This window comes from Pantherophis guttatus, chromosome 5 (assembly GCF_059756535.1).
Source record: "Pantherophis guttatus breed Tessera chromosome 5, ASM5975653v1, whole genome shotgun sequence".
Taxonomy (NCBI): domain Eukaryota; kingdom Metazoa; phylum Chordata; class Lepidosauria; order Squamata; family Colubridae; genus Pantherophis; species Pantherophis guttatus.
In genome coordinates this window covers 115,895,143-115,921,503 of record NC_142067.1, presented here as the reverse complement: position 1 = coordinate 115,921,503, position 26,361 = coordinate 115,895,143, and the positions used below count along the sequence as shown (strand labels likewise).

The window sequence follows — 26,361 nt, the reverse complement described above, 5'->3', positions numbered from 1 at the left end:
CCTGATTGATTTTCTTACAGTAAAAAACTCAAATACGTGAAATAAATTTAACTGATCTATATTCATAAGCAAAATTCTTATTCAAATAAAGAACCTTGATTTCTTAGTGTTGATTTGGAAAACTCAAGATTCAAACTTCTTGAAAACCATGCTAAAGTATTTAGCTTAAAAGAGCTATGCAAATTAATCAAATTTAATTCTTTACCTTTGGAACTGAAGTTGTAATTGGGGGAGTACTGCCTTCTCTATGCCAATAGACTTTGATAAATCGATTATTTAAGACTGCTTCTGTACTCGATATTGCTTTTTTAGCTTCCTCGTGGGTAGCAAACTGGATGAGGGCACCTTCTGGATCTCCCTGGTAGGCAACCTATGGTTTTTGAAAGAAAGGCAAACACAATGTAGAGAAATGCAGTGTGTCTTCTCAAAGAAGCACAAGACTCTTTAGGAATGTCATTCAGAGAATATTCAGAATATCATTAAGCCACTTGGAGTTCAAATACTAGAAATGTCATAAAATACAATTTTTAAGCAGTCTAATTTGTAATTTCTAGTCAGGAAGTGGAGAATAATAGTTATTAAACATGTACATTTCTGGGCATGTTACTGAGTATGTTTTTGGCACAAACAAATCCAATTTTCTTGCCATTTTTTAAATCCTCCCCGCCCTCCAAAAAAGGAAGAAAACGTGCAATCCCAAATCATAGACGTTTAATTGGGTACAAAATGAACCAAATATCCCATTAAACAAATAATTTAGAAGGCCTGCCAAATGAACCATATATTTTTGTTTAAATTGAAGTACAGCAAATTGTAATAGAGCTAGTCCTTTACCTACGACCACAACTGAGCCTAAAATTCACAGTTAAGTGAATCACTGCAGTTGTTAAGTTAGTGACACGGTTGTTAAGTGAATCTGGCTTCCCCATTGACTTTGCTTGTCAGAAGGTCACAAAAACAGATCACATATCATTGGGACATTGCAACTGTCATAAATACATGCCAGTTGCCAAGCATCTGAATGTTGATCTTGCAATCATGGAGATGCTGCAATAGCTGAAAATGTGAAAGCAGCCATAAGTCACTTATTTCAATGCCTTTGTAGCTTCAAACAGGCACTCAATGAACTTGTAAATTTAGGACTACCTGTTTGATTGAGAAGGCACTAGTACCTGTGCCACTTTACAAATACAGAGACAGGCAATCCAATGCCTTTCAAATGTTTGGAATTCAAATTCCCATCAGCCTCTATCTGCAGGGACAATTGCAAAGAAATGTGGAATATTTTGGCCAAAATATCTGGGGGAAATAATGTTGCTTATTCTTGCCTTAGGGTAACTGCAATAAATTAATTCCTTGCCAATATTTAACTTCTGACTAAAGCTCTCTATTTAAATAGATGATACATCCAAGCTAAATTTTCAGGGCTTTATGTATTAGAAAAAATACATTGTCATGATCCATGTTTCAACTAGTAAAAAATTTCCAATATATTATTTCAACAATATAGTAAAAAGGTTTATAGCACTGTTTCTCAACCTGGGACATTTTAAGATGGGTGGACTTCAACTCCCAGAACTCCCCAGTCAGCCACGCAATCGCCTACCTGCAAATTCACTAAATTTCCAAATTTGCAGAAGTGTTCATTTAGTTTGCTGATATTATTAAGCTCTGGGGGAATTCTCCTCAGTTCAAGTTTTGTGTTTTCATTCCCAAATTGCATCTTCTTCTGGAAAGCAGGACTATTTGTTCTATTAAAATTTTGTCTGAAAAAAAAAAATCCAAATGCTTAAAGTTACTAATAGAAATCAATTCACAAGAGGATAGTTAAAATGTGGAATTAAATGATAAACAATATGAAACTAAATTCCAGGAAGCATCTATTTTAAACACTGTTGTGGAACAAGGAAAGCTTCAGTATACTAATATCAGCAGCTACCCAAGTAGGGAGAACCAAAGATCAATTCATGATCACATGCCAGCCTCTACCATATAATCGTAAATGACTAACATTCCTCTAGATTCCCATGTTTTCCTCTACAGAAACCTCTACAATGCTAGTTTAAAAATCTTGTTAAAGATTTAATCTTGTAGTATATTAATGTATATTGCAAATTGAATAAACTAAGATTAATTCACTGTGAAATGAGGAAGTTGTTGACATGTATATTAAAACTGGATAGAAATTAATCAAGGAGAGAACCAACCTAGAACTAAGGAGAAACTTTTTGACAGTTAAAACAATTAATCAATTGTCCGGAATAGTCTTCTGTTTGAGCAGAGGGTTGGAATAGAAGACCTCCAAGGTCCCTTCCAAGTCTGTTATTCTATTAAAACTGTTCCTAATTTGGAAAGCAGTATTTGTATATGTTTTCATGCAACGGAAAAACCTGTATTACTGAAGTGATACTTGATGTGATTTTCTTTTAATACAAGTATAAAGATAAACATTGAGTATTACAGGGCCCATATAAAAATAATGCAAAGTGTTGTTTATGTGATCTGCATCTACAGTGTCCACAGTATCCAGCAAAAAAAGCCAAGATAATAGCTGCAAAGTCCTGTTGTTTTACATGAATACAAGATATTAGAAACACATACAAAAAAGTAGACGTTAAATTGTTGCAGCAGCTGTTTTCATTTTTTAAAAAACCTTCAAACTTTAAATCAAGCATAGACAATATTTCTGTACTGTATCTAAATTCCATTTTTAAAGCCAAAATATGTGGAGGGAGGGGGATTAAGAGGAGGGGTCTTTTGAGCAGCAAAGGGCATGACAGCTGATTCTTCATTACTCTGTTGACTTTGCTGTCAACAGAGCCAACAACTGCTTACTTGTCAAACCAATTCTTCTTTGCTGCAAGCCCATCGCCTGCACCGATAGTTCTCTTCCGGGACTCTGAATCCACTACAATCCTCATACTGCTTTTATTGGGAGGTTTTTCTGGAGGAAGAAAAGAGTTCACTGATGAATTTTTAAAGGATGTTTGTGCATTTTATAGTAGAATTTTCTCTCCTGATTACCGTCAACCGACTTACTACATTTTCGCAGCATATTAATAAATGCAGGACTTCTTTAAATCCAGGTCCCTTTGATTCAGTGTTGGTCCAAGATACACTAAAACCACATGCTTCAAAAGGAAATGCAAGTGACCACCGAAGGCAGCTACAGAATTCACTGCTTAGAAAATATAATGTCTTTACAGCTGTAGATATTTAGCAGATGACTTGCGACCTGAAACCCTTAAAGGGATCTCTTTGGGAAAAGGGCATCTCATAAAGAAGTACAGAGGGTCCTTGATTTACAACAGTTCATTTAGTGGCCATTCAACGTTACAATGGCAGTGAAAAAAAATGACTTGTGACCATTTTTCACAGTTACGACCTTTGAAGCGTCTCCGTGGTTATGTCATCAAAATTCAGGTGCTTGGCAACTGGTTCATACTTATGATCATTGCTTTGTCCCAAGGTCAGGTGATCACTTTTTTTCAATCTTCTGACAAGCAAAGTCAATGGGGAAGCCAGATTCATTAAACAAACAGCTTCCCTCAGGTATCCTATTCTATCCCTTCCCCCATTGTTCATCTGATTAGGAGCTTCCAACACCAGTTGATTAAAGGTGCATGGTTTCAACAGAGAATTCAAGGTACACGGTTTATTACTTTTCCATTAACTCTTTTAAGCCTTGCAAGCGCATGCTTGCTTGACTGGGAAAAATGTAATTAGGAGGATGGCAGCACTAGAGAGGATCCTTGCAACTTCAATTCCTACAACATTTCCCAATTAGTAAAATGGAGTAACGTAGGGTAAAGTTCGCTTCGCACATATGTGCTAGTCGTTCCCAACTCTAGGGGGGGCGGTGCTCATCTCTGTTTCAAAGCCGAAGAGCCAGCGCTGTCCGAAGACGTCTCCGTGGTCATGTGGCCGGCATGACTAAACGCCAAAGGCGCACGGAGCGCTGTTACCTTCCCACCAAAGGTGGCTCCTTTTTTTCTACTTGCATTTTTTACGTGCTTTCGAACTGCTAGGTTGGCAGAAGCTGGGACAAGTAACAGGAGCTCACCCCATTACGTGGTACTAGGGATTTGAACCGCTGAACTGCTGACCTTGTGATCAACAAGCTCAGCATCTTAGCCACTGAGCCACCATGTCCCTTATAACACAAAGGTGAGCATTTTGAGAGGAGGTACAAGCCTTGAGGAATAGAATAAACATAAGACCTGCTAGAATCACGTGATACTACCCATTTACATTTTAAAGCAAGAAATCTTTCATGTTACCTCTTGGTGGCAGGTCCATATCACCTGAGGTAAGTCCTATCAAATTTGGTCTTTGGGCATGGACTCTGTGTCTATACATGGGTCTTGAAGTGCTGGTTATACTTGGTGCTTCAGGATTATAGCCATCCGTGTCGTATGTTTCTGGCAAAAAAATATATTATCTAATCATACAATTATAGAGAAACTTAAACCATATACTGCAGGCATGCAAATCAACACTTAAATGATTCATATCACCAATTTGGTTGGAGGGGGGAGGTTATTTGGCACATATGCACAAAAGTAGCTGGATTTCTAAGCTGAATAATTTTGAATTAAACTGAATAGTTTTAAAAGAGTGAATTATTATCCTACTAAACAGTTGTATGGTAAAAGCTGTGAACAAATCAACTTTTCACACCTCCATCATAGATATAACCTTAATACAATTTATATAGGATCAGATCAGAATTAGAACACAAAATAACTTTTTTTCATACATTTTTTTCTACCCCAAAATTTCTTTAAAACATTTTTTCTTTAAATTTTGTAATATACAGTAAACTCGTTGGGGAGTTTTCTTAATTTCAAAAGCTTTTGACCTTTTGAGGGGAAGAGATATTTAATGCTCCATTAAGTCTGGAAGCCTAGTTTTCACAATTCTTTTGATCTTGTATTTGATTATAAAACTGCATCCCACACAGAGCCTTATTAAGAACGTAGACTGTGCACTATTTTAGTTAGCTAGAATTATCCTTTTTGCCACTCAAAAGTGCCTTTAAAAAAAATAATAAAAATAAACTATACATGTTGGCATTCGATTAAGGTACAATCAGTCCCAAATGTTTTACCTCCCTCCATAAATTGAAAATCTCTAAGTCTGGAGATATTTTGGGACAAGGAAAAGAAGACTCTAGAAGAGAGACTCTGAGAAGGGACTATGACAATTTGCTGCGGCCAACTCGCCACAGCCAACTCACTACGGCCATCTTGCCACAGGACAACTCGCTGCGGGACAAAACTTACACTACTATCAAAGAAATGGTGGAACAGAATAATTAAAGAAAGGATTCCAAAGGAGGGACAGAATGAAATGTGAATGGCAAAAATTAAAATAATTTTTATTTATTGTAAATAATGAAACCGAATTGTCCAACTGTCCCATAGTGAGTTATCCCACGGCGAGTTGGTCATGGTGAGTTGCCTCGCAGAGAGTTGGCCGTGGTGAATTGGCTGCAGCAGCTTGGCTGTGGTGAGTTGTCCCATTCCCCTCTGAGAGGGTGGACTACTCCTCACATGACTTTTTTTCTTCCAATGTTCTAATACTCCACTGCACATTATGTGTAGAAATCGCTTTTCCCCTTTCATTTGTAAAAAAGAAAAAAAAAATCCAGTACTACACCTGTGAAGAGAGAGGGCGGAGCAGGTGGCGGCTGGTGATGAATACCCGTGGTTACAACTGTAGGAACAGAGCTGGTAGCAGAATTTGGGGGGGCATCCATGCCAGAGGGCTGCAATGGTGGTAGCGGAGGTGGTGGTCCTACCAAAAATAAAAGATAGTGGAGTTATAAAAATGATTAAAAAAAACCCCGCACAAAATAAATGATCTGGGAATCTTGTCTTTTGAAATCTTCTGCATCTTCAGAAATAGACTAGATCAGTGGCCCCCAACCTTTGTGTCTTGGCGGCCCATCTGAGGGGAGGAGAGAGAGAGGGGAACTGGGCCACATGAGTGGCGGACTAGCAGCTTGATTTGTGCAAGTGGTGGCCTGGCATGCGCATGTGTGAGTACCCACAGCTCATGCAAGTTGAGCTGTGCACGCGTACGCGTGCTCCAGCCAGCCACTTGCGTGGACCAATTCCAAATAGCCTACAGCCCAGTAGTGGGTTATGGCCTGAGAATTGAGGACCCCTGTACTAGATAACCTATGCTGGGTCTTCATTTCAGGGCTATTGCTTTACCTAAACAGAGAAACCAATTGATCACGAGTGGATTAAACAGCAGTGGGAGTGGGAATAATTTCTGAATTCCCTGTCAACTTCCCCATTGGCTTGCCTTGCAGGAAGCTGGCAAGGAGCACTGTAAATACGGTAATTATTACCTGAACGTGACCGGGCATGATAGCACTGAAGCAAGACAGTAGGTTTTACAAATTTCAATCCCACAAACGTCATGGATTTTGGATGCATTTCTAAGTTAGCCTCTTTGAAATATCTTGACTGTTGCCCTATGATGTTATTGCCAAATTAAAGATTACAAATAATCAGACATCAAAGTTTTAGCAGTAGATAGGTAGCAGTATAAAATAAATAATGGCATGTTTTATTTCTTTGAGATGGCAATAGTATCAGGATAGATATAAATCATTTATCAAAAAAACTTATCTGCAATCACTAGAGGAAATACCTGTTGTATCATGTTAGCGGACCATAAAACAATGTAAAATGCGGAAAAGGAAAAAAAAATAGTTGCAGCAGTTCTAAGTATGAATTTTTCTCATTGCAAATTCCAACTTGTTGCCAGCTGTACAACTATTTCATAATACAAGTGTTAGAACTGTAACTAAAGGAAACAGATTATATCACACATTTCTTTTTTGAAAAAAAATACACTCTGGTGTGCTTTGCAATCAATCTAATTTTAATTTTTTAAAGCTTCATCTGGATCCTGCATATCTAAAATGATATCTCCTTCTATATATCATCATAATGAAAACGTGTGTGTTTGGGAAGAAATGATTATAAAATGTAGAGTAGGAGTATTTATTTATTTCACACATTTTATAGACTGCCAACTTCTGTACACATAAGGCAATTAACAAAACCGTAAGAAAAATACATTCATAAAACTAGGAGCAATTAGTACTAAATAATCATCTGTAAAGCAGCGGAAACATCATTAGGTTCCAAAAAGCATAGTAAACAGGGAACTATAAAGAAATTTCCAAAAGCCTGGGACATTCAAGGCATTCTATTACTCAGGAGGCAAAGAGTCAACATCAGGTATTTCATGGGTACCCCACCAACTTCACTCCAAGTATATAGTCTCTCACTAAGCCTTCCTTACAAGAATGCATGGAGTACAACCAATCTTGCAAGGAGAGATAATCCTGAATATAGCCGGGAGCCAAGCTACATAAGGTTTGAAGGACAACACTTTGAATGAGGCCAGTAACAAATTAACAACTCATGGAACAACCACACCACAGGTGTTAACAGGGCTGAATTTATTAGCTGCTCTTGACCAAATAAGCTTCCAAGTTGTCTTCAAAGACAATCCACACCCAAATCTATTGTAGAAATCTAAGGTGACATGGGTATGGTTGAACCAGGTACCGTAGGCCTCCAATATTAAGAGTACTGGACAAACACCCTACTTTCATTCAGCTCCTGATGAAAGTCATCCAGCAGAACTATGTAATTTCCTTCTCATGGCCTGGCCTGAACCCTGACTGAAAAGGGTCCAGGAAATTTCTTTCCTATAGCATTCTCTAAAACTGAAGACCTACAACTTTCCCTGAAAAGTGAAATTTAAAGACTGGTACCTGGGATTGATGTTCGTAACTAGTCTCTTGTCTCTACAGTGGTTCAGCACCGATGAAACACATATAAATCAGAAAGTGAACTGATCAGGTTCATCCTCTTCCTAAGGCAGTGTAATACAGTAGTGGCCAAAACTGTGGAAACCTTTTGGGAAAAGTGTATTTTTGAGGTTTGATGGCTAATACCGGGTTTTTTGGGGGGGGGGAATTTCAAGATAATATTATTCCCCTGCTGGAATGGCCTGGGAATAGCCCAGATCTTAATCCAATTAAAAATGTATGGAGCCGGCTAAAGAAACTTATTAAGTCAGAAGCGACCCAGCAATAAAACCCAGTTAATAGAAGCAAGCATTCAATCTTGGTTTCGCATTATAACAGCTGCAGAACTAAAAGACTTGGTTCACTCCATGGGAAGATGTTGTAAGGCCGTAATTCATGCTAAAGGTTGCCCAATTTAACTGACATGGTGATAATTTTTATATATCTCATTTTTTATACGGTGATACTTTTTGTATAGCTCGTTTCTTTTACCTTTCACTTTTTTTCTTTATACTGTAACTGCTATTTTAATAACGTTTTCATAAACGTTATTGCATTACATTCTTGATTAAATTCTTTCCATTGATATATAATTTCATGGTACTACTCCCCCCCAAAAATGATGTTATTAGCTAGTTTTAGAAAATACACTTTCCCCAAAAGATTTCCACAATTTTGACCACTACTGTATATAGACACTCTCACCTACCCACGTCTCAAAAGTGCTTTTTTTCAAAAGGCAACTGGGATATGTTTTTTTTCCATGAGGAAGAAGTTTCTCTTCTCATCCAAGCTTCATCAATCACTGGATGAGAAATGAAGCGTCTTCTTCCTCAAGGAAAAAAACATAGTCCAGTTGCCTTTTGAAAAAGCACCATTGAGACAACCATGACTTGGATGACTGAGAATTTCCATGGACATCTCATCCATCCATGTACAAAGGCAAGCACATCTGATCTCAGCCAAGGTCTCAAGAAAAAAAAAAAATCACCTGTCCTAACCATGGCTGCAGGGCATCTAAAAAAAGTTCCGATAGGTACATTTCAGAAGGGCTACACTAGCTTTGCCAGGTTTCCATTAAGACAAGTGAGAACTGTATGTTTCTCCACTCCCATATTTTAGATAAAACCAATTTTATTTCACACATTTTAGAATTGACTAGAAATTATATCAATTTCAACAAAACCCAACCGTGACTGATAAACTCTACCCAGACGTACAATGTGTAACGTTTGCAGCCAGCAGATTTAGAATTTACAGAACCTACCTGTAACAGGTGGAAGACTAGGTGGTAAAGGGCCTGGAGGTGGAACAGGCGGTCTAAGGTTTACAGGAGGAGGAGTAAGAATAGGTGGTGGAGGAGGAAGTCCCGGAGGAGGAGGTCCTTCAACAACTGGAGGCTGCGCTGGAAAAGGCAGTATGCCTGGAAGGTTCACATCTTCTACAACTACAGGGTCACTTCCATGATCAAAGGGACACATATCTCCTCTCATACAAAAACCTTTCTCTGAAAAAAGGAAAGCAAAGTAAAGTTAGGAAAGCGTGTAGCATTCTGGAACTGCGCAGCATTCTTAATAAACGTGACGAATGTGGCCATGCAATCGCTGAATACATTACAATGCAATGAACTTTTATTTTTTGATACCACTACACAATAGTATATAAAATACTAAAGACAAAATCATCTGTGAATATTGAAGATCTTTGACCATTAATATCTGAGGGGTTCAAGGAAAAAAAAGGAGAAATATAAAATACAGATACTCCTCGATTTACAACAATTCTTTATTTATATTTTTATTTATTTTCATCTTTCAATCATTTTTTATTGGTTTATAATAGAGCATACAAAGAAAATACAAAAATAAATAGTAGGGAAAAGAGGGAAGAGAAAAGAGAAGGGAAAAAGGAGGGCAAGAAAAGGGAAAAAAGAAAAAAAAGACATTAACTTCCGACCCCCTTTGGTGCAGTAGAATAAGGCATTACAATGCAATGAACTCTTTTTACACAATAGAATATAAATTACTGAAGACAAAATCATCAAATGCGAATATTTAACATCTTTGATCATTAATATCTGAGAGGTTCAAGGAAGAAAAGGAGAAATATAAAAATAATACAGGTAGTGTTGTGGCCCGCCAGCGGCCTGCGCGGATTGTTGCTGATCCCGACGACAAGGAGGCTGGTGTGGTGCTGCATCAGCAGCCTGTGCAGCTGGCGTTTGAGTCGGACAGCAAGGAGGCTGAAGAAGATGTGGTGCCAGAGGCAGGGATTCAGTCAGGGCCTACAGAACCTCCAGAGGCTCCTTTAAGTGAAGAGGGTGAAGAGGAGGAGCCTCTTCTCAATGCACGGGCACAGAGTTGCTAAAAGGAAGAGTGGTTCCTCAGGAGGAGGTCTCCTCGAGAGTAAGGCTTGGGGCTAATTGGCCACGCCCTTAGAAAGAACGTTCTAAGAAAGAACGCAGCTTGTAACAAGCTGCAGGAAACAACCTGTTTGCTAATCATCGCGTTGGGATTTCTCTGCAACCTTGCTTCTGGGCTCTCTGCCAACACCAGTAAGACTCTGACTATCTTATCTGTGAAATTCTGGCAGGCTGTTAAGAACGCTTATTAACAGCCAGCATTTGCTAAAACTGCGTTATTTGAGTAAACTAAGTTTTGTTCAGAGTTTGTGTGTGCTGTGTTCTTTGGGATCCGTAGCTGGGGCAGAACAGGTCCTCGACTTAAAACAGTTCTTTAGTGACCGTTCGAAGTTACAACGGCACTGAAAAAAGTGACCTATGACCGTTTCTCACACTTATGACTCTTGCAGCATCCCCACAGTCATGTGATCAAAATTCAGACAGACGCTTGGCAATGGACTCATGATTATGATGGTTGCTATGGTTCGGGATCATGGGATCACTTTTGCAACCTTCTGACAAGTCAATGGGGAAGTCACATTCACTTACAACCATGTTACTAACTTAACAACTGCAGTGGCAAGAAGGGTCATAAAAGGGGGAAAACTCAATTAACGAATGTCTCACTTACCAATAGTAACGTTGGGCTCAATTATGGGTGTAAGTCGAGAACAACCTGTACATGCATCTTTATCTTTAATACTTGAGTAAAATTTTCTGGGCTTACCATCATAGTCTCTGCACCGTTTCTTTGGTAGTGGAGGCCTTCCATAGGAATTGTGTTCCAACTGTTCTTCATGAAATTCCGACCAACTTTCAGTAGTACTATTTCCATGATGAGCAGGAGCGATGACAGTTATAGTGCTACTTAGCGTAGGGACAGGATAGTGAGCGGATGAAATGTTTGTTACAGAAGAAACCGCAGGGTAACTGTTTTCTAACGGCTCCGTTCTATCCAAGTCATATTTTGGCTTCCCCAGATCTCTTTCTATAAAAGAATAGTTGAGAACTGTGGACGGTGACAGAATAACAGAAGCAAAATGGCAACAATTATGCAGGCTAATCAATTCTCACAAAATAAAACTCTCCAAAATCTAATTCATGTGATCAAAAATAAATAAATAAATAAAGATCACAACTAGTGAACATTTCAAATAATATAATAAATTCTAAAATCTAAATTCTATCCCATGGGCATCAGTAGCTTTCTATTAATTTGAATACAGGACATTTTGTCCTGAGTTAGACAGGTATTTTTAATTACGGCAATAGACGGTGCTTGTGATGGAATGGTATCCGGTTTTCTGGGAAGGAGTGCATCCAGATAACGTTCCTTCACAGCACTCTGGACAATGGAGCCAGAAGACAGGATGTTGGACTTAGAACGTCAGATAATTCCATTCTATTTCTAATATGCAGGAAAGGAAAAAGTATATTAGGCAGCTGCCCCCAACTTTTGGAACACCAGGGACCGGTTCCATGGAGAGGTTTTTCTGTGAACTTGGTGGGAGCATGGTTTCATGTGCTGCCTGCATCATGCAGATAGGACTTTGCTTGTTTGCGCGGCCCAGCTTCTGGCATGCCACGGCTCGGTGCCGGTACACAGACCGGGGGTTGGAGACCTCTGATGTAAGGGAAAGCTAAAAGCCAAACATCTGGTCCATATCTCAAAGAAAAGGCAAAGAATGTCTGAGTGGATCTCCCTACATGCTACATCTATAATTATATTTATTTAAATGAAGTACACTGTGCACATTAATACTTGAGGTTAATAGTTACCTCTGCTTCTTGTTCTACTTCTAGTGCGACTCCTACTTCTATCTCTATCTCTGTCCCGCAACCTTTCTTTACTCCAGCTTCGACTACGGCTCCTGCTGTAGCTTCGGCTCCTTCCCCTTCTTCTATTGTAGCGGTCTCTATAGGACTCTCTTCGTGGAGGATTCCGATCATAATCTCTCTTGCGAGAACGGTCGTCTTTCTTCCTTTCATCCCTGCTTCTAAGTATTTTGGACAAGAAAACTTTATAAGAATAAATTTTATATATTCTAAATGGAAAATCCATATATAAAAAGGCTACTTATATCAACAATAGTAGAAATATTTAACCAAAACCTAAGATAAACATAGAAAATATTGCCAAAGAGGTTGCTGGTAGGAATGCAAAATTCATCAATCTGAGAAAGGAATTTTCCAGACAACTCTTGAATATTCCATTCCAATTCTGGAACATGCTATTGCAATGAGGGTTCAGCAATTTTTGGTAGTTAATCCTTCAAACCAAGAGTGGTTCAAGGTCTTTCAGATGTAGGTTCTTGACAATGTTCCATTTTCAGACTGATGAGTTATAAACACTCCTACCCGGTTTTCCCCAAAATAAGACATCCCCTGATAATAAACCCAATCAGGCTTTTGAGCGCATGGCAATAAGGCCAAGTGCTTATTTCAGGGTTCAAAAAAATATAAGACAGGGTCTTATTTTCGGGAAAACACGATAGACAGACAGACAGATAGCTAGACAGATATAGAGAGATAGAGAGATGGATATATAAAAGCACTATATATTGTCTATGACAAAATAATGAAAATAACAATGTTACTTTCTTTACTTACTTTGCAATTTTAGTGCAATTTTAATGCCTGAAAGGCCCTTCACATATACAGTACTGGCTAATTTTGTTAACAATACCAAAGTAAAAAAAGAAGAAAGTCCGGATATTGGCAGTTTTCTAAAATGCAAGTATTCTATTGTGAGTAAGTTATATGTCATGAAATGTGCTTCCTTGTATGTCTATTTAAAATGTAACTTCAAAACAAAACATTTTGATTTTTAATTTTTTTGTTCAAAACACATTCTGCACAGATACTTCATTTGTATCTCTGTAAACTTTGTGATATTGGCATAAATATCTCAGCATTTGAGAATTTGTCCTAAAAATCAGAAATATTTATCAACTGCAAGAATGAGAAAAATAGGTGTTACCTGGTGTCTCGGTATCGTGAACTTGACTGAGGAGGACTATGATTAAGCCTTCTAGAGAATTTTTTCTCTCGTTCTTCTTCCTTAATTATCTTGATAAAAAAGAACATGAAACAGATCTTTTTTTCTAACAACCAAATGAAAGATAGTGAAAATGAAAGTACCAGAGATAAATTTCTTGTGTGTCTAACCACACTTAGCCAAATAAATAAATACTGTATCACAACAGTAAGTTATAAATAAAGTATGAGGGATATTTTGTGCTGCTGTGCTCTATTAGTACCTTACCACCTGTTTCTCATAGTATTACATAATCTGATATATTTTAAGTTTTATATCTCTATCGTATAAGTTGTCAGGACTAACTTTGACTGAAGTCTAGGAAACATTCACTAGAAATATCATAGTTTTAACAAACTGCCATTCATATGTACTAAAGTGAAAACAGCAATGAAGTATGTAGATCAGGTTACAAGATAGAGATAGTCATTTTACAACCATTCGTTTAGTGATCATTTGAAGTTGCAATGGCACTGAAAAAAACTAATTTATGACAAGTTTTTCACACAGCATTGCACCATCCCAGTAATTATGATCAAATTTGGACATTTGGCAACTGGCATGTATTTATGAGAGTTGCAATGTCCTGGGGTCGTGTGATCACTTTTTGCAACCTTCTGACAAACCAATCACTTAACTTGTTACTAACTTAACAACTACAGTGATTCACTTAGCAACTGTGGCAACAAAGGTCATAGAATGGGGCAAAACTTACTTAACATCTATCTTGCTTAGCAACTGAAATTGTGGTTCAATTGTGGCCGTAAGTCAAGGACTACCTGTATAACAAGGGTGTCAAACTCATGTTGTCACAGCGGCATCACGTGACGTATCAAGACTTTCCCCCCCTTTGCTAAACCAGGTGTGGCCAGCACGTGACGCATCTGGTCCGCGGGCTGGGAATTTGACAGCCCTGCTGTATAACATAAGCTTAAAATAAGATACAGCCGATTATTACCTCTTCTTTTTTTGCTTCTTTTTCTTGATGCTGAAAGAAGTCTGATTTCAGGCTTCCTGAAGATGGCAGCTCGGGTGGAGGTAGATAACTCTTGGTATTTACAGCATCAAATAATTTTTCTACAAATATCTGTGTCTCTGAAATGACACCCAAACAGTATACAATATATAACAGGCAATTTAAGAAACATTCTTAAGGGCTATTATTATTGATATATTAACATTTTTGTACTTTATCATTATTGGGACAATTCTATTTCCATAGAACCAATTCTAGGATTTCCAGCTTTGGAAACAACATACATAACTTTATGTCGGTTCTGCAATGCGATGTTAAATGTTTGTGGTAATGACACAATAATAATAATAACACATTCAGCTACTTAGACAATGATATTTTCAGGCAAAAGCAATCTTTTAGAATACTCAGAAGTGGAAAGAGGTCCGTTCTGAGTAGTCAAGGGAAGGAAGAAACCCATACTAATTGCCTGAGAGTTGTTTATTTTATTCTAGGTAGTTGTCTAATAACTTTTCAAAATGTATTATTTGGAGAATTCAAAAGTAAACCTCATGGTGAAGCTACGGTATTTGCAAGAGCAGCATTCAAACATCAGTCAGTCAAAGCTTATGTTATATGTCATACTGTAGTTTTATATTTCAATGGGGAATGAAGGCATTGGTAAAATATTATCCAAATTGTAATTAAAGTCAAATGGATTAAATCTTAAATGGAATTAGAATTTGAAATTAGGTTCTGAAGTTTAAATTCAAAAGAACTTACCCTTCTGAAGAAATACATCCAGTTGATCCACACATAGTGCTTTAAGTTCTTTCTCACTTTTATCTTTTTTCACCAAAGCAAGAACATACTTAGCAAGGGCTGATGGATCTGCATCACATCTACAAATGAAGAACACAACTAATTCATAAAGGCATTTTTAAATCTCACTTCCAGGTAATAGATTAAGTTTAACATATCCCATATGTGTAATGTTTTGATGCAAATTATATCTAACAAAATCAGGTTTAATTTATAGTCGTAACATAATTCCTAGCTATTCCCTGCTTGTGTTCAATTTTATTCCAAATATATACACTTTACTTTTTCCTACCTCTTATATTAAACAACACTTTTTAAAAAGCTCCTTTCAATTGAGCATTATTATAGAATTTGTTCTACCAGTATGTATTATCATTATATATCTAGCAATTATTCCTGTAAATATAGTGAGTAAATATTTAAAGGAGCAGAAAGAAAAACAAAAGTATTAGTTCAAAAGGCCCCCTCCCCAGAAATAGACTAAAGAAGCATTCAATTTTATTTTACTTCTTCAAGAAAGTTATAAGCTTAAGAGATGTACACTTAAAGATTATTTAGGATGCTGAATTATGGAGAGGATTTTATCAAAGTAATGTAAATTTGAAAGACAGACAACATTTCTGTAATCACGATAAGGAGTTTAGCCTTCTGAGAATATAGTATCTCCAGATATTTTTCCTAATCAAAAATTTCTTCAAATGTTAATGGGATGACAATAATACCTTGTTTAGATTCAACAATCTTGTATATTAATGCTTCAACTGAGTAACACAATGTTCTCAAGCTACATTACAAAGATTCCATCAACCCACTAACATTAAAGTCATGAGCAAGCAGACTTCAAAGGTGATTTAAAAAAAAGAAATGGAAGCATTTTCAAATATATCAGAGATATCTGGAAGGCTGCATGTTCTTCTAAATTAAAAATTAACTTTATAATACTTTAATGATATCTCCTGAACCATATCCTTTCAGCAAAAAGCAGTTATAACAAAGAAGCAATATTTAAAACAAGATTTATGTTAAACATTTAACATAAGGTTTTAGTATAAATTCCTTCTATATCTAAATTATATAAATATACTTCAGGGCTTTTTTTCTTTAATTTGGAGTTGAATTAAAGACCACAGAAAAGAAGCTTATAGATCTTAAAGTTTTTAGGTTAATTTTTTTAAAAAAGCAAGTAAGGTTGTTATTGGTGTGGGTCCAAATTATCTGATATATATTTTGCACATTATAATGCAAATAAATTATTAATACATTCTTTATTTTCAGATTGAATTTTAAATGAAAATCATAAATACCGCTAACAATAGTATAATGTATGAATATAAGACTGATTTCAGCTGAAAATAAAGGAAAATACCACATAAGTTTTACTTTTAGTTTGTAAATGACTTCATTTTCTGATATCATATTACTTAGTCCTTAAAACTAATACCCGCAGTTTATTACATTTCTAATATGAGCTTTGTCAAAAGAAAGTTTGTTATTGTTGTTGGTCACAAAGTCGTGTCCAACCCATCATGACCCCATGGACAATGTTCCTCCAGGCCTTCCTGTCTTCTACCATCCCCTGGAGTCCATTTAAGCTCACGCCGACTGCTTCAGTGATTCCATCCAGCCACCTCATTCTCTGTCATCCCATTCTTCTTTTGCCCTCAATCTTTCTCAACATTAGGCTTTTCTCCAGTGAGTCCTTCCTTCTCATTAGGTGGCCAAAGTATTTGACTTTCATCTTCAGGATCTCCTCTAGGACTGACTGGTTTGATTGCCTTGCAGTCCAAGGGTCTCACAGGAGTCTTCTCCAGCACCTCTTTTCCAAGGCCTCAATTCTTCGGCATAGGAAAGTTAGTGTCTGATAAATTCCAACATGTGTAATTAGACTGTAGGGATAATTCTGAAAGACTTTTTTCTTTTTTCAAATCTAAACTATTACACTATTTGAAAAATCCTCATAAAATAATTTCAAACGTATGTGTCTTTCAATTACAGATATAATTTTAACTGACCATATTGATAAACCTATGGTCCTTCAAATCTTGCTGAACTACAGCTTCAAACATTTTGTATCACTAGCTTTTTTTGCCCTTACATTTAATCATGTCCAATTCTCGAAAACTATCTGGACAAGTTCTGCAGTTTTATTAGCAAGCTTTTTCAGAAGTGGCTTGCTATTATCTTTCTTAGGCCTGAGAGAAAGTCACTAGCTCAAGGTCTCTCAGTTGGCTTTGTGCCTATGTTGGGGCTAGAACTCATGGTCTCCCAAGTCTCCCTATTTCTAGCCTGATGCCTTAATCCAGGGGTGTCAAACTGGCGGCCCGTAGGCTGGATCCACCCCGCGCAGGGCATGCCCACCCCAGCTCTGCAAAGGCAAAAAACGTTGCGATACATCATTTGGCACTATCAAGTTTGACACCCATGCCTTAACCACTTTACCAAACTCTTTAGGGTTTAGCGGACATTGTAATTCACAGGTTCTAGAGATCCATCACCTAAGCTGCAACCAACTGGAGCTTAGCAACCACAGTATGTTGCTCTATTAAGTTCTAAAGATTATGAATTGATGTGTATTTTATTTATTTATTTTATTTATTTGATTTGATTTCTATACCGCCCTACTCCCGAAGGACTCAGGGCGGTGCACAGCCAAACAATAAAACACATACATACAAAATTTAAAGGTAGAATAAAATCAAATTAAATAATTTTGGCCCCGACAAATTTAAAACCCCAAACTTTTAAAACCAATTTAAAATTGAATGTATAAAATACTAAAAGATATTTAAAAATTAAAAATCTTTTATAAAAGAGGGAGAAAATTAGGCCAGGCCCGCCTGGTGAAATAGTAAGGTCTTTAAAGTGAGGCGGAAGGTGCGCAGATCCGGGATCCTCCGTATCTCTGGGGGGAGCTCGTTCCAGATAGTAGGTGCCCCCACAGAGAAGGCTTTCCCCCTGGGGGCCGCCAGTCAGCATTGTTTGGCTGACGGCACCCGGAGGAGCCCCTCTCTATGGGAGCGTACCGGCCGGTGGGAGGCTATTGGTGGTAGTAGGCGGTCCCGCAAGTACCCAGGTCCTAAGCCATGGAGCGCTTTAAAGGTGGTAACCAAAACCTTGAAGCGCACCCGGAAGACCACCGGGAGCCAGTGCAGCTCGCGCAGGAGGGGTGTTACATGGGAACGCCATGTCGCTCCCATTACCACCCGCGCGGCCGCACTCTGCGCCAGTTGGAGCCTCCGGGTGCTCCTCAAGGGGAGCCCCATGTAGAGAGCGTTGCAATAGTATGAATGAACATGTATGAAAATGAAATAAATTGTGATGTTTGTGAATTGATAAGCATGGAAAATGTGTTTACTCCTGATGTAAAAAATAAATCCATATCCAAAACCTTGTTTACATGACAAGTTTCCTCACTGCTTCATTGACAACTTGTTAATCTTAATAAACTGAATAAAGAGCTGCAGAAGAGGCAAAATAGGTAATAGCTGCACACTTCAATTCCTGGCTCTAATTATTATAGTTGTACTCAATTTTCTAGTCTGAACACTTTTTTATATTTCTGATAATATTAAATATAAATGTTGGCAGTATTAAGGAATCAATCCAGATTTTTTTTTTTAAAAAAAATTGATTTATATGCCGCCCTTCTCCGGAGACTCAGGGCAGCTTACAATACATTAAGCAATAGCCTTCATACTTTTGTATATTTATACAAAGTCAGCTTATTGCCCCCACAAACTGGGTCCTCATTTAACCTACCTTAGAAAGGATGGAAGGCTGAGTCAACCTTGAGCCTGGTAAGATTCGAACCTGCAGTAATTGCAGGCAGCTGTGTTAATAACAGGGTGCTTTAAACCACTGTACTACCAAGGCTCCTTATTAATGATTAATTAATGATTAATGATTAATTTTGTTATTTCAGAGATCCCAAAGCGTATCAGAATTCTTCTGAATGGATCAACTGTACCATCTCCTCATAAATAAATGTAGATGATGTTTTAAGACTATCTGGCAGCAACATCTGTCACCCCACTGATCCCAAGGGTTGATCTGACTATTTTCTTCCCTCACTGCTCCATCAGTATCCTTCCTGAAGCTGCATGAAGTGACTATCCAAGGCAATAATATATCAATTTTCAGTCAACAATAGCTATGCTCCACTGCTAAAATCTCCAAACAACTAAAAGCTAAAAGAATTTGATCTTAACAACAATCTTGGGAGTACATAAAATATTTTCTGAAAATGGGAATTTCATTTTGAAACCTTGTTTGTCATTCTCAATTTCCATGCTGTTACTGATCTTTTGATCTATCTCTAGATATTATTTGTATTTTTTTTGCTTGCTATATTCTCATTTTTTAATTTTTTTTAAAAAAAATTTTTTATTTATTTAAAAAGTTTTAACAATCATTACAATAATTTTCCCCCCTACCACCCCCCCGTCCCCCCTCTCTATATTCTCATTTTTGATGGTTCCCTATTTTGTTTTAAAATTGTTTTCTCATATTTTCAGCGAAATTTTTATTCCAATGTTGCTAGCTTTTCCTTTCTTTGCTATATTTTCACTTATACTGTACCATTCTTATTTGCCAGATAAGATACAAAAGAGTTACAATTAAAGCATCGTCTTACTCATAATTCCCTTTATAATGATTTACAAAATCCCAGGACATTTAGCAAGCATAAAGAACACTGTATTTTAATGAGCTTATGTTTCCACAATGTCTACATATAATGAAAATGTTCAACCATCCAATATTAACAAATAACAAATAAGAAACATAATGCCAAAAGCAGAAGTTACTTTGAAAATCCTAAAAAAAAAATAATTTGAGAAAAGCCAAAGCAACAGGTTCAAATCAGATAGAAATGAAACACCCCAAGGAGTAGTGCAGTAAATCAACACTTTAACAACACTAAAAGTGTTTGCCCAGCCTGCATGGATAATATCTCCAGGGACATTTCCAGCTTGGGAGAAAGACAGAAAACAATAGGAAAGATTATTCAGAATGATACATCAAAACTTATTTTTGTAGTAAATGTAGCTGATTTACTGTTGGATGAAAAAAACTTTCAGCCTAATAAAAAATAAATGGCATTAGGGCAGCCATTGTTCTTTACAAACAGTTGTGAAGATTGATATCAAAAAAGTCATCTCAACATATGTGGTACTTAAAAGTCACTTTAATATACATACACATGCATGCATAGAGTACATAATGAGCAAATTAGAGTTTACCAAATTCACATATATGCTCCCCCCCAAAAATCTGATCAAATCATGTACTAAACTGAATTCTGAAGGAGAAAGGCGAAACAATCTCAATTACTGTACAGTGACCATTCGAAGGTACAACAGCACTAAAAAAAGTGAGCTATGACCATTTTTCACTCTTACGAAATGCTGCAGCATCTTGATGGTCAAATGATCAAAATCTGGATGCTTGGCAACTGGCTCACATTTATGACTGTTGGAGTGTCCCAAGGTCATGTGATGACCTCTTGAGACCTTGACAAGCAAAGTCAATGGGGAAACCACATTCATTTAACGATCGTGTTACTATCTTAACAACTGCAGTGATTCATTTAAACAACGGTGGCAAGTAAGGTAGTAAAATAAGGCAAAACTCACTTAACAACTATCTTGCTTAACAACAGAAATTTTGGGCTCAACTATAGTCATAACACTATTTGTATATCAAAATATTGATGCGGGAAGAAGGATGGATGAGGTCACATTTTGAAAGTTTCTATGTCAAATATATATTACCTTACTGCAATTTTTAATGTAATAAAAATAGGCTGGATTACAACTCATCCTGTATATGCAATTCAACTGCTTTAAGTTCCATTATATGCCATAATTCTACTACACATAGAAGGCTGGTGGTCTTGAAAAGAAATATAAATGTGCCTCTGTGCCCAAAATCTATGCATTTTCCCATTCTAGTACTGTACTTTGCTGCTGTAATAATAGGTAAAAGGGTAGGGGGTTTCCTAGGTACCCCCACAATCTAATATTGATTCCCAATTCAATGTCACACATTTACAAGCTCATTTACAGCATACATGATAATTTCTATTTACATGAAATTATGGTTTTCTAAAGAAAAAAAAATCCTAGTATTATGTTTTGTCTATAATAGCTACCCCTCTAGTGCTGAAAAGAATTTTAGGAATTGGGGAAAAATCAGTTCACAAATTGAGCAGAATATTAACTCTTCTAAATTTCATTGATGAGTTTGTATAAACTGTATCCATACCAACATACAAAGTATAATGGCATATCAAAAAGCATCTACAGTAGAAGCTCTGGTCACGAACACTTCTGACCACGACCAAAACCGGTTCCAACCAAAAAAATTTTTTTTGTGGCCAATTTCCTCTTCCGCGCCATTTTTTTTGCAAGCAGCAAATTTCACGTCACAACCAAATTGGTTTGCAACCAAAGTTATGGAACGAATTACGGTCATGACCAGAGGTTCTACTCTATTGTTCAGTTTCTCAAAACAATGGAATGAACATTTATCCATGATTCTTCCACATAGCTTTTGTGCAGCAGTTAAATTAAAATGGGAGAAATATCCATTAGCATAACAAAAGTTTGCACCATCCTTTACTGCACATTACAACATGTATTCTTGCATATGAGTTTCTGAATACTGTAACAATATTTTTGATGATATGAATGTATTGGCAATTAATTGTTTTCAAGGTTCAAAAGGACTGTATTATTCAAGATAACTTCCGTCAAACACTGTTGTTGAAAACAATATGTAAGTTAAATAATTGTACAAGGTCAGATTTTGCTCTGAATCTTATTAATCAAAGAACCAAAAAGAGAAGTAAATAATTGAATTAATTATCTACTTAAGACCTAGTTTGATGGTTCTTGGAAAATCCTCCCTGGAGCCATAAATCAATCCAGATTCCACTTTAACAACAAGAACCAGTTTTACACATATGTTTCCTAGTCATATAGAAAAAAAAAATATCTACAGCTGGTTACTTGAGTATGTTTGTCACCGAGTGCTTTTATGCAGCTCTAGTGAAGTTACCAGGAAGGCAGTAACTCTGCAGGATCTACCAAAATAAATGAACAGTAGGAAAGCCAGTTGAAAAAGCAAAACATGCAGACTGACATAGGTTTTATCTCAAACTATTTTATTACCATGCCAGCTATAACCAAAAAGAATGACACAGGTGCCTCCCTCCTGGATCATCTAAGCGGCAGAAGCAGGCTTGGTCAAAGTAATTTATTGCTATTTCAAAGGTTATTTCTATGTACTTTTGGTAACATGGATCTTTGCAAAGTAACAGAGTTTCACAACAGAAAAGCAGCAAAAACCTAGTTGCAATGGAAATCAAGCAGGATCATGGTATCAAAACTATAGAGAACACTGGGTAATCACATGCTTTGAAACAGAAATAAATAGAAATACATTCCTTTGACCAAGCCTGCTTCTACGCTTAGCTTAGATGATCCAGGAGTAAAGCAACTGGATCGTCTAAATGTCAGGAGGAGCCTTGGTCAAAAGAATTGTATCGCTTATTGCTATTTCAAAGCAGTTACCCAATGCTTTCTATAGTTTTGACACCATGGACCTGCTTGATTTCCATTACAACTAGGCTTTTTGCTGCTTCTAGGTCGTGAAACTGCATTAGTTTTGGGTTTTTGCTAGCACTGGTAATAAGGGAAGAGTTTAAGATAAAACATAAATCAATCTGCATATTTTGCTTTTTTCCCATCTAGCTTTTCTAGTGTTCCTTTTATTCTATTTTGGTGTCTCTTGCAGAGTTACTGGTTCAATCAATCAATCAGAATAGAGCTAAAAGGGACCCTGGATGTCTTCTAGTCCAACCCCCTTCTCAAGGAGACCTTATCAATTTGAGACAGTGGCTGTCCAATCTCTTCTTAAAAACACCTCCTATGATGGAGCACCCACAACTTCTATAGGCAAGCTGTTACACTGGTTAATTGTCCTCACTGTAGTTCTTAGTTCTAGGTTGCTTCTCTCCTTCATTAGTTTCCATCCATTGTTTCTTGTCCTGCCTTCAGGTGCTTTGTAAAATAAATTGACCCCCTTCCTCTTTGTGGCAGCCCCTCAAATAGTGGAATACTGCTCTCATGTCCCCCCGGTTCTTCTTTTCTTTAGACTAGTCTTTTCTCTAGACTAGTCCCCCCAGCCCTTTTCTCTAGACTAGTCTTTTCTCTAGAGTAGTCCCTCTAGTCCTTTTCCTTTGACTTTTCTCTAGACTACACGTTTCTCTAGATTAGTCTTTTCTCTAGTCTCTCCAATCCTTCTTTTCCTTAGGAGCCTGAATAGCTCTGCAGACTAAAGCACTGTAATTTAACACCAGCTGTCTGCAATTAAAGTAAGTTCAAATCTTGCCAGGCTCAAGGTTGACTCAGCCTTCCATCCTTTCTAAGGTAGGTAAACTGAGGACCCAGTTTGTGGGGGCAATAAGCTGACTTTGTATAAAATATACAAAAGTATGAAGGCTATTGCTTAACGCACTGTAAGCCGCCCTGAGTCTCCGGAGAAGGGTGGCATATAAATCAAATTTTAAAAAAAATCTTTTCTCTAGCCTTTTCTCTAGACCAGTCCCCCCCAGCCCTTTTCTCCATTAGACCCTCTAGTCCTTTTACTGTCTTCTCTAGACTACACTTTTCTCTAGATTAGTCCATCTTTTTCTCTAGACCAGTGTTGGCCAACCTTTTCGGCACTCAGTGCCGAAACGGGAGCGTATGCGTGCATGCGTGCAGGGGAGTGCCGGAAACTGGAAGAGCAGCTCCCCAGTGTGCATGCGCAGGAGCACTGAAAACCGGAAGAGTAGTTCCCTGCCACGCATGCGCCCGTGGGGAAGCTGAGCTTCCGGTTCTGGTTTCTGGCGCGCATTTGCACGCAAAGACCAACTAGCCAGCACGCATGTGCGCGCCGGAAACTGGAAGAGCAACGGGCGACTACTGGCGTGCCCGGAGAGATGCCTCTGTGTGCCACTTCTGGCACACGTGCCATACATTCGCCATCATGGCTCTAGACTAATCTTTTCTCCATTAGTCCCTCTAGTCCTTTGACTTCGTCTTTTCTCTAGTCTACTTTTCTCTAGAGTATTTTCTCTAGAGTATTCCCCATCCTTTTCTCTAGCCTTTTCTCTAGCTTAGTCTTTCCTTCGTCTTTTCTCTAGACCAGTGTTTCCCAAACTTGACCCTTTTGAAGATGTATGGACTTCAACTCCCAGAATTCCTCAACCAGGCATACTATTCCTCAACCAGGCATACCGGCTGGGGAATTCTGGGAGTTGAAGTCCATGCCTCTTAAAATAGCCAAGTTTGGGAAACACTGCTCTAGACTGCTCTATATTTTCTCTATATTTAGACTAAATATAGACTGCTCTATATTTTCTTTAGATTACACTTTTCTCTAGACCGTATTTTCTTTAGATTACACTTTTCTCTAGACTAGTTCCCCCCCCCACCTTCAATCCTTTTCTCTAGACTAGCCAAATCCAAATCCTGCAATCGTTTTTTTTTTCCGTATGTTTTCAGTCTCCAGGCCTTTCATCACCCCTCAACTGGACAGCAAAGGGGTCATTTAGGGCTGTTTATCGCTCTCCAGCAGCAAAGATGCCACCCTGCCTGTATGGACCCCAGCCTACCTTTCCAGACACACCATACACACACACACACTCACACGTTGTGTCCGGCCCTTATAAGGGGCCTCAAAGGGGGAAGGAGGGAGGAAGGGGGGGGCAGCAGCGGCTGGCTGGGTTTACTCACATGGGCTCCAAGGTTTTGCTGAGCCAGGATTTCAGCGCCTCGAAGTTTTCTATGATCATTTTAACCACCATCCAGAGCGGCCCCAGCCCCGCCTCCCCCGAGCAGCAATGGCAGCGGTCAGTGGCGGCGGCCGCGAGGGCCCGGGGCCCCAGCCAAGAAAGGGGCGGGACCGCAGCAACGACAGTTGACGCGACACTCCTCGCCACAAGCGGGCCGGCCGCAGGGTCGGGCAGCTGCCGGACGGACCAACAAACCCGCCCGTGGGACGGGGGTGGGTGGTCCGTGTGTGTGTGAGAGAGAGAGAAACTCCGCTCTCGGACCGTTGTGCAGCCGCCCGCGAAGCACCGGTTTGCCAAGGCCGCCGCTTACGCGCCTTTTTTTTCTTTTTTTTTTCCCCCTTTGCCCTCCCCTCCCCCTCCGGCGGCGCGGACGGCAGCGACTACGGAGATCACCGCGCCAGAATAACTAAGATGGCGACGCGGGGATGTCGCGAGAGTTGGGGAAACCTCGCGAGAAAGTGGCGGGGGTGGGTGGGAGGAGGAGGAGGAGAGGAGAGGCCGGCGGGGAGGACGAAGCGCGGAAGTCGCGTAGGGAGAAAGAGCGAGAGAGCGGCCTGAGGGGCCGTTGCTAAGCGACGGCCGCCCTCCGTAAGGAAAGGTGCAACCTTGTAATGTGTCCCCTACCGGGTTTCTCCGGAAGAGCGACCGGTGGCCTTTTAGAAATCGCACCAATGGAATAAAACTTTATTCTCGCTGTAAACGTACCCTAATCAGCATCCCTTAAAATGAAATTTCGTGGCATTCAGCTCTCGAAGGATTTTATGCATATATTGTCGGTTCTTGACTGACAAAAGAAGAGCGAGGGGGAAAACTGAACTCCTGAAAAATCCTATATTTGCTTTAAAACCTTGTTTTTCCCCCCGGGTGTAATTCATAACGCATAAATGAATAATGCACAGGCTTCACGGATCTGCCGAAATCTGCACTAACTAGTCCATTTCATAGATAGATAGATAGATAGATAGATAGATAGATAGATAGATAGATAGATAGATAGATAGATAGATAGATAGATAGATAGATAGATAGATAGATAGATAGATAGATAGATAGATAGATAGATAGATAGATGATAGGCAGGCAGGCAGGCAGGCAGGATAGGGAGGGAGGGAGGGAGGGAGGTAGATAGATAAATAGGTAGATTGATAGATGAGAGGGAGGGAGGGAGATAGATAGATAGATGATGGATATGATAGACAGACAGACAGAATTCTTTATTGACCAAGTGTGATTGGACACACAAAAGGAATTTTCTTAGTGTACATACAAGCAACATAATCATAAATACAATCATAAATTATAGATGCAACACTCAGTGACAGTCATAGGATACTAAAGCTATCAACATAAATCATAATAGGATACTAAATAAAAGCAAGCAACATGAATCATGAGCTATATTTTACAAGGTGTAAGAAAACAAAGGTAGTCCTCCACTTACAACAGTTCATTTAGTAACCATTCA

General features: G+C 38.4%; 1 protein-coding gene across 2 annotated transcripts in view; it reads right to left on the bottom strand.

Moving 5' to 3' along the window:
* The window catches only part of RBM26 (RNA binding motif protein 26), a 41,641-nt gene extending 16,286 nt beyond the window's left edge, over positions 1-25,355 (bottom strand). The window contains exons 1-12 of one of the 2 annotated variants that reach the window (XM_034417096.3): positions 24,838-25,355; positions 15,017-15,135; positions 14,237-14,373; positions 13,222-13,310; positions 12,021-12,238; positions 10,969-11,229; positions 9,108-9,347; positions 5,662-5,799; positions 4,281-4,421; positions 2,836-2,944; positions 1,607-1,766; positions 206-370 (exon numbers count right to left, since the gene is read on the bottom strand). In XM_034417096.3, the coding sequence (XP_034272987.2) occupies positions 206-370; positions 1,607-1,766; positions 2,836-2,944; positions 4,281-4,421; positions 5,662-5,799; positions 9,108-9,347; positions 10,969-11,229; positions 12,021-12,238; positions 13,222-13,310; positions 14,237-14,373; positions 15,017-15,135; positions 24,838-24,908 (1,848 nt within the window). In that variant the 5' untranslated portion in view covers positions 24,909-25,355. Of the gene's footprint in view, positions 1-205; positions 371-1,606; positions 1,767-2,835; positions 2,945-4,280; positions 4,422-5,661; positions 5,800-9,107; positions 9,348-10,968; positions 11,251-12,020; positions 12,239-13,221; positions 13,311-14,236; positions 14,374-15,016; positions 15,136-24,837 lie in introns of both variants that reach the window. The other variant, XM_060686547.2, reaches the window with a different exon arrangement.
* Positions 25,356-26,361: the final 1,006 nt, after the last annotated feature.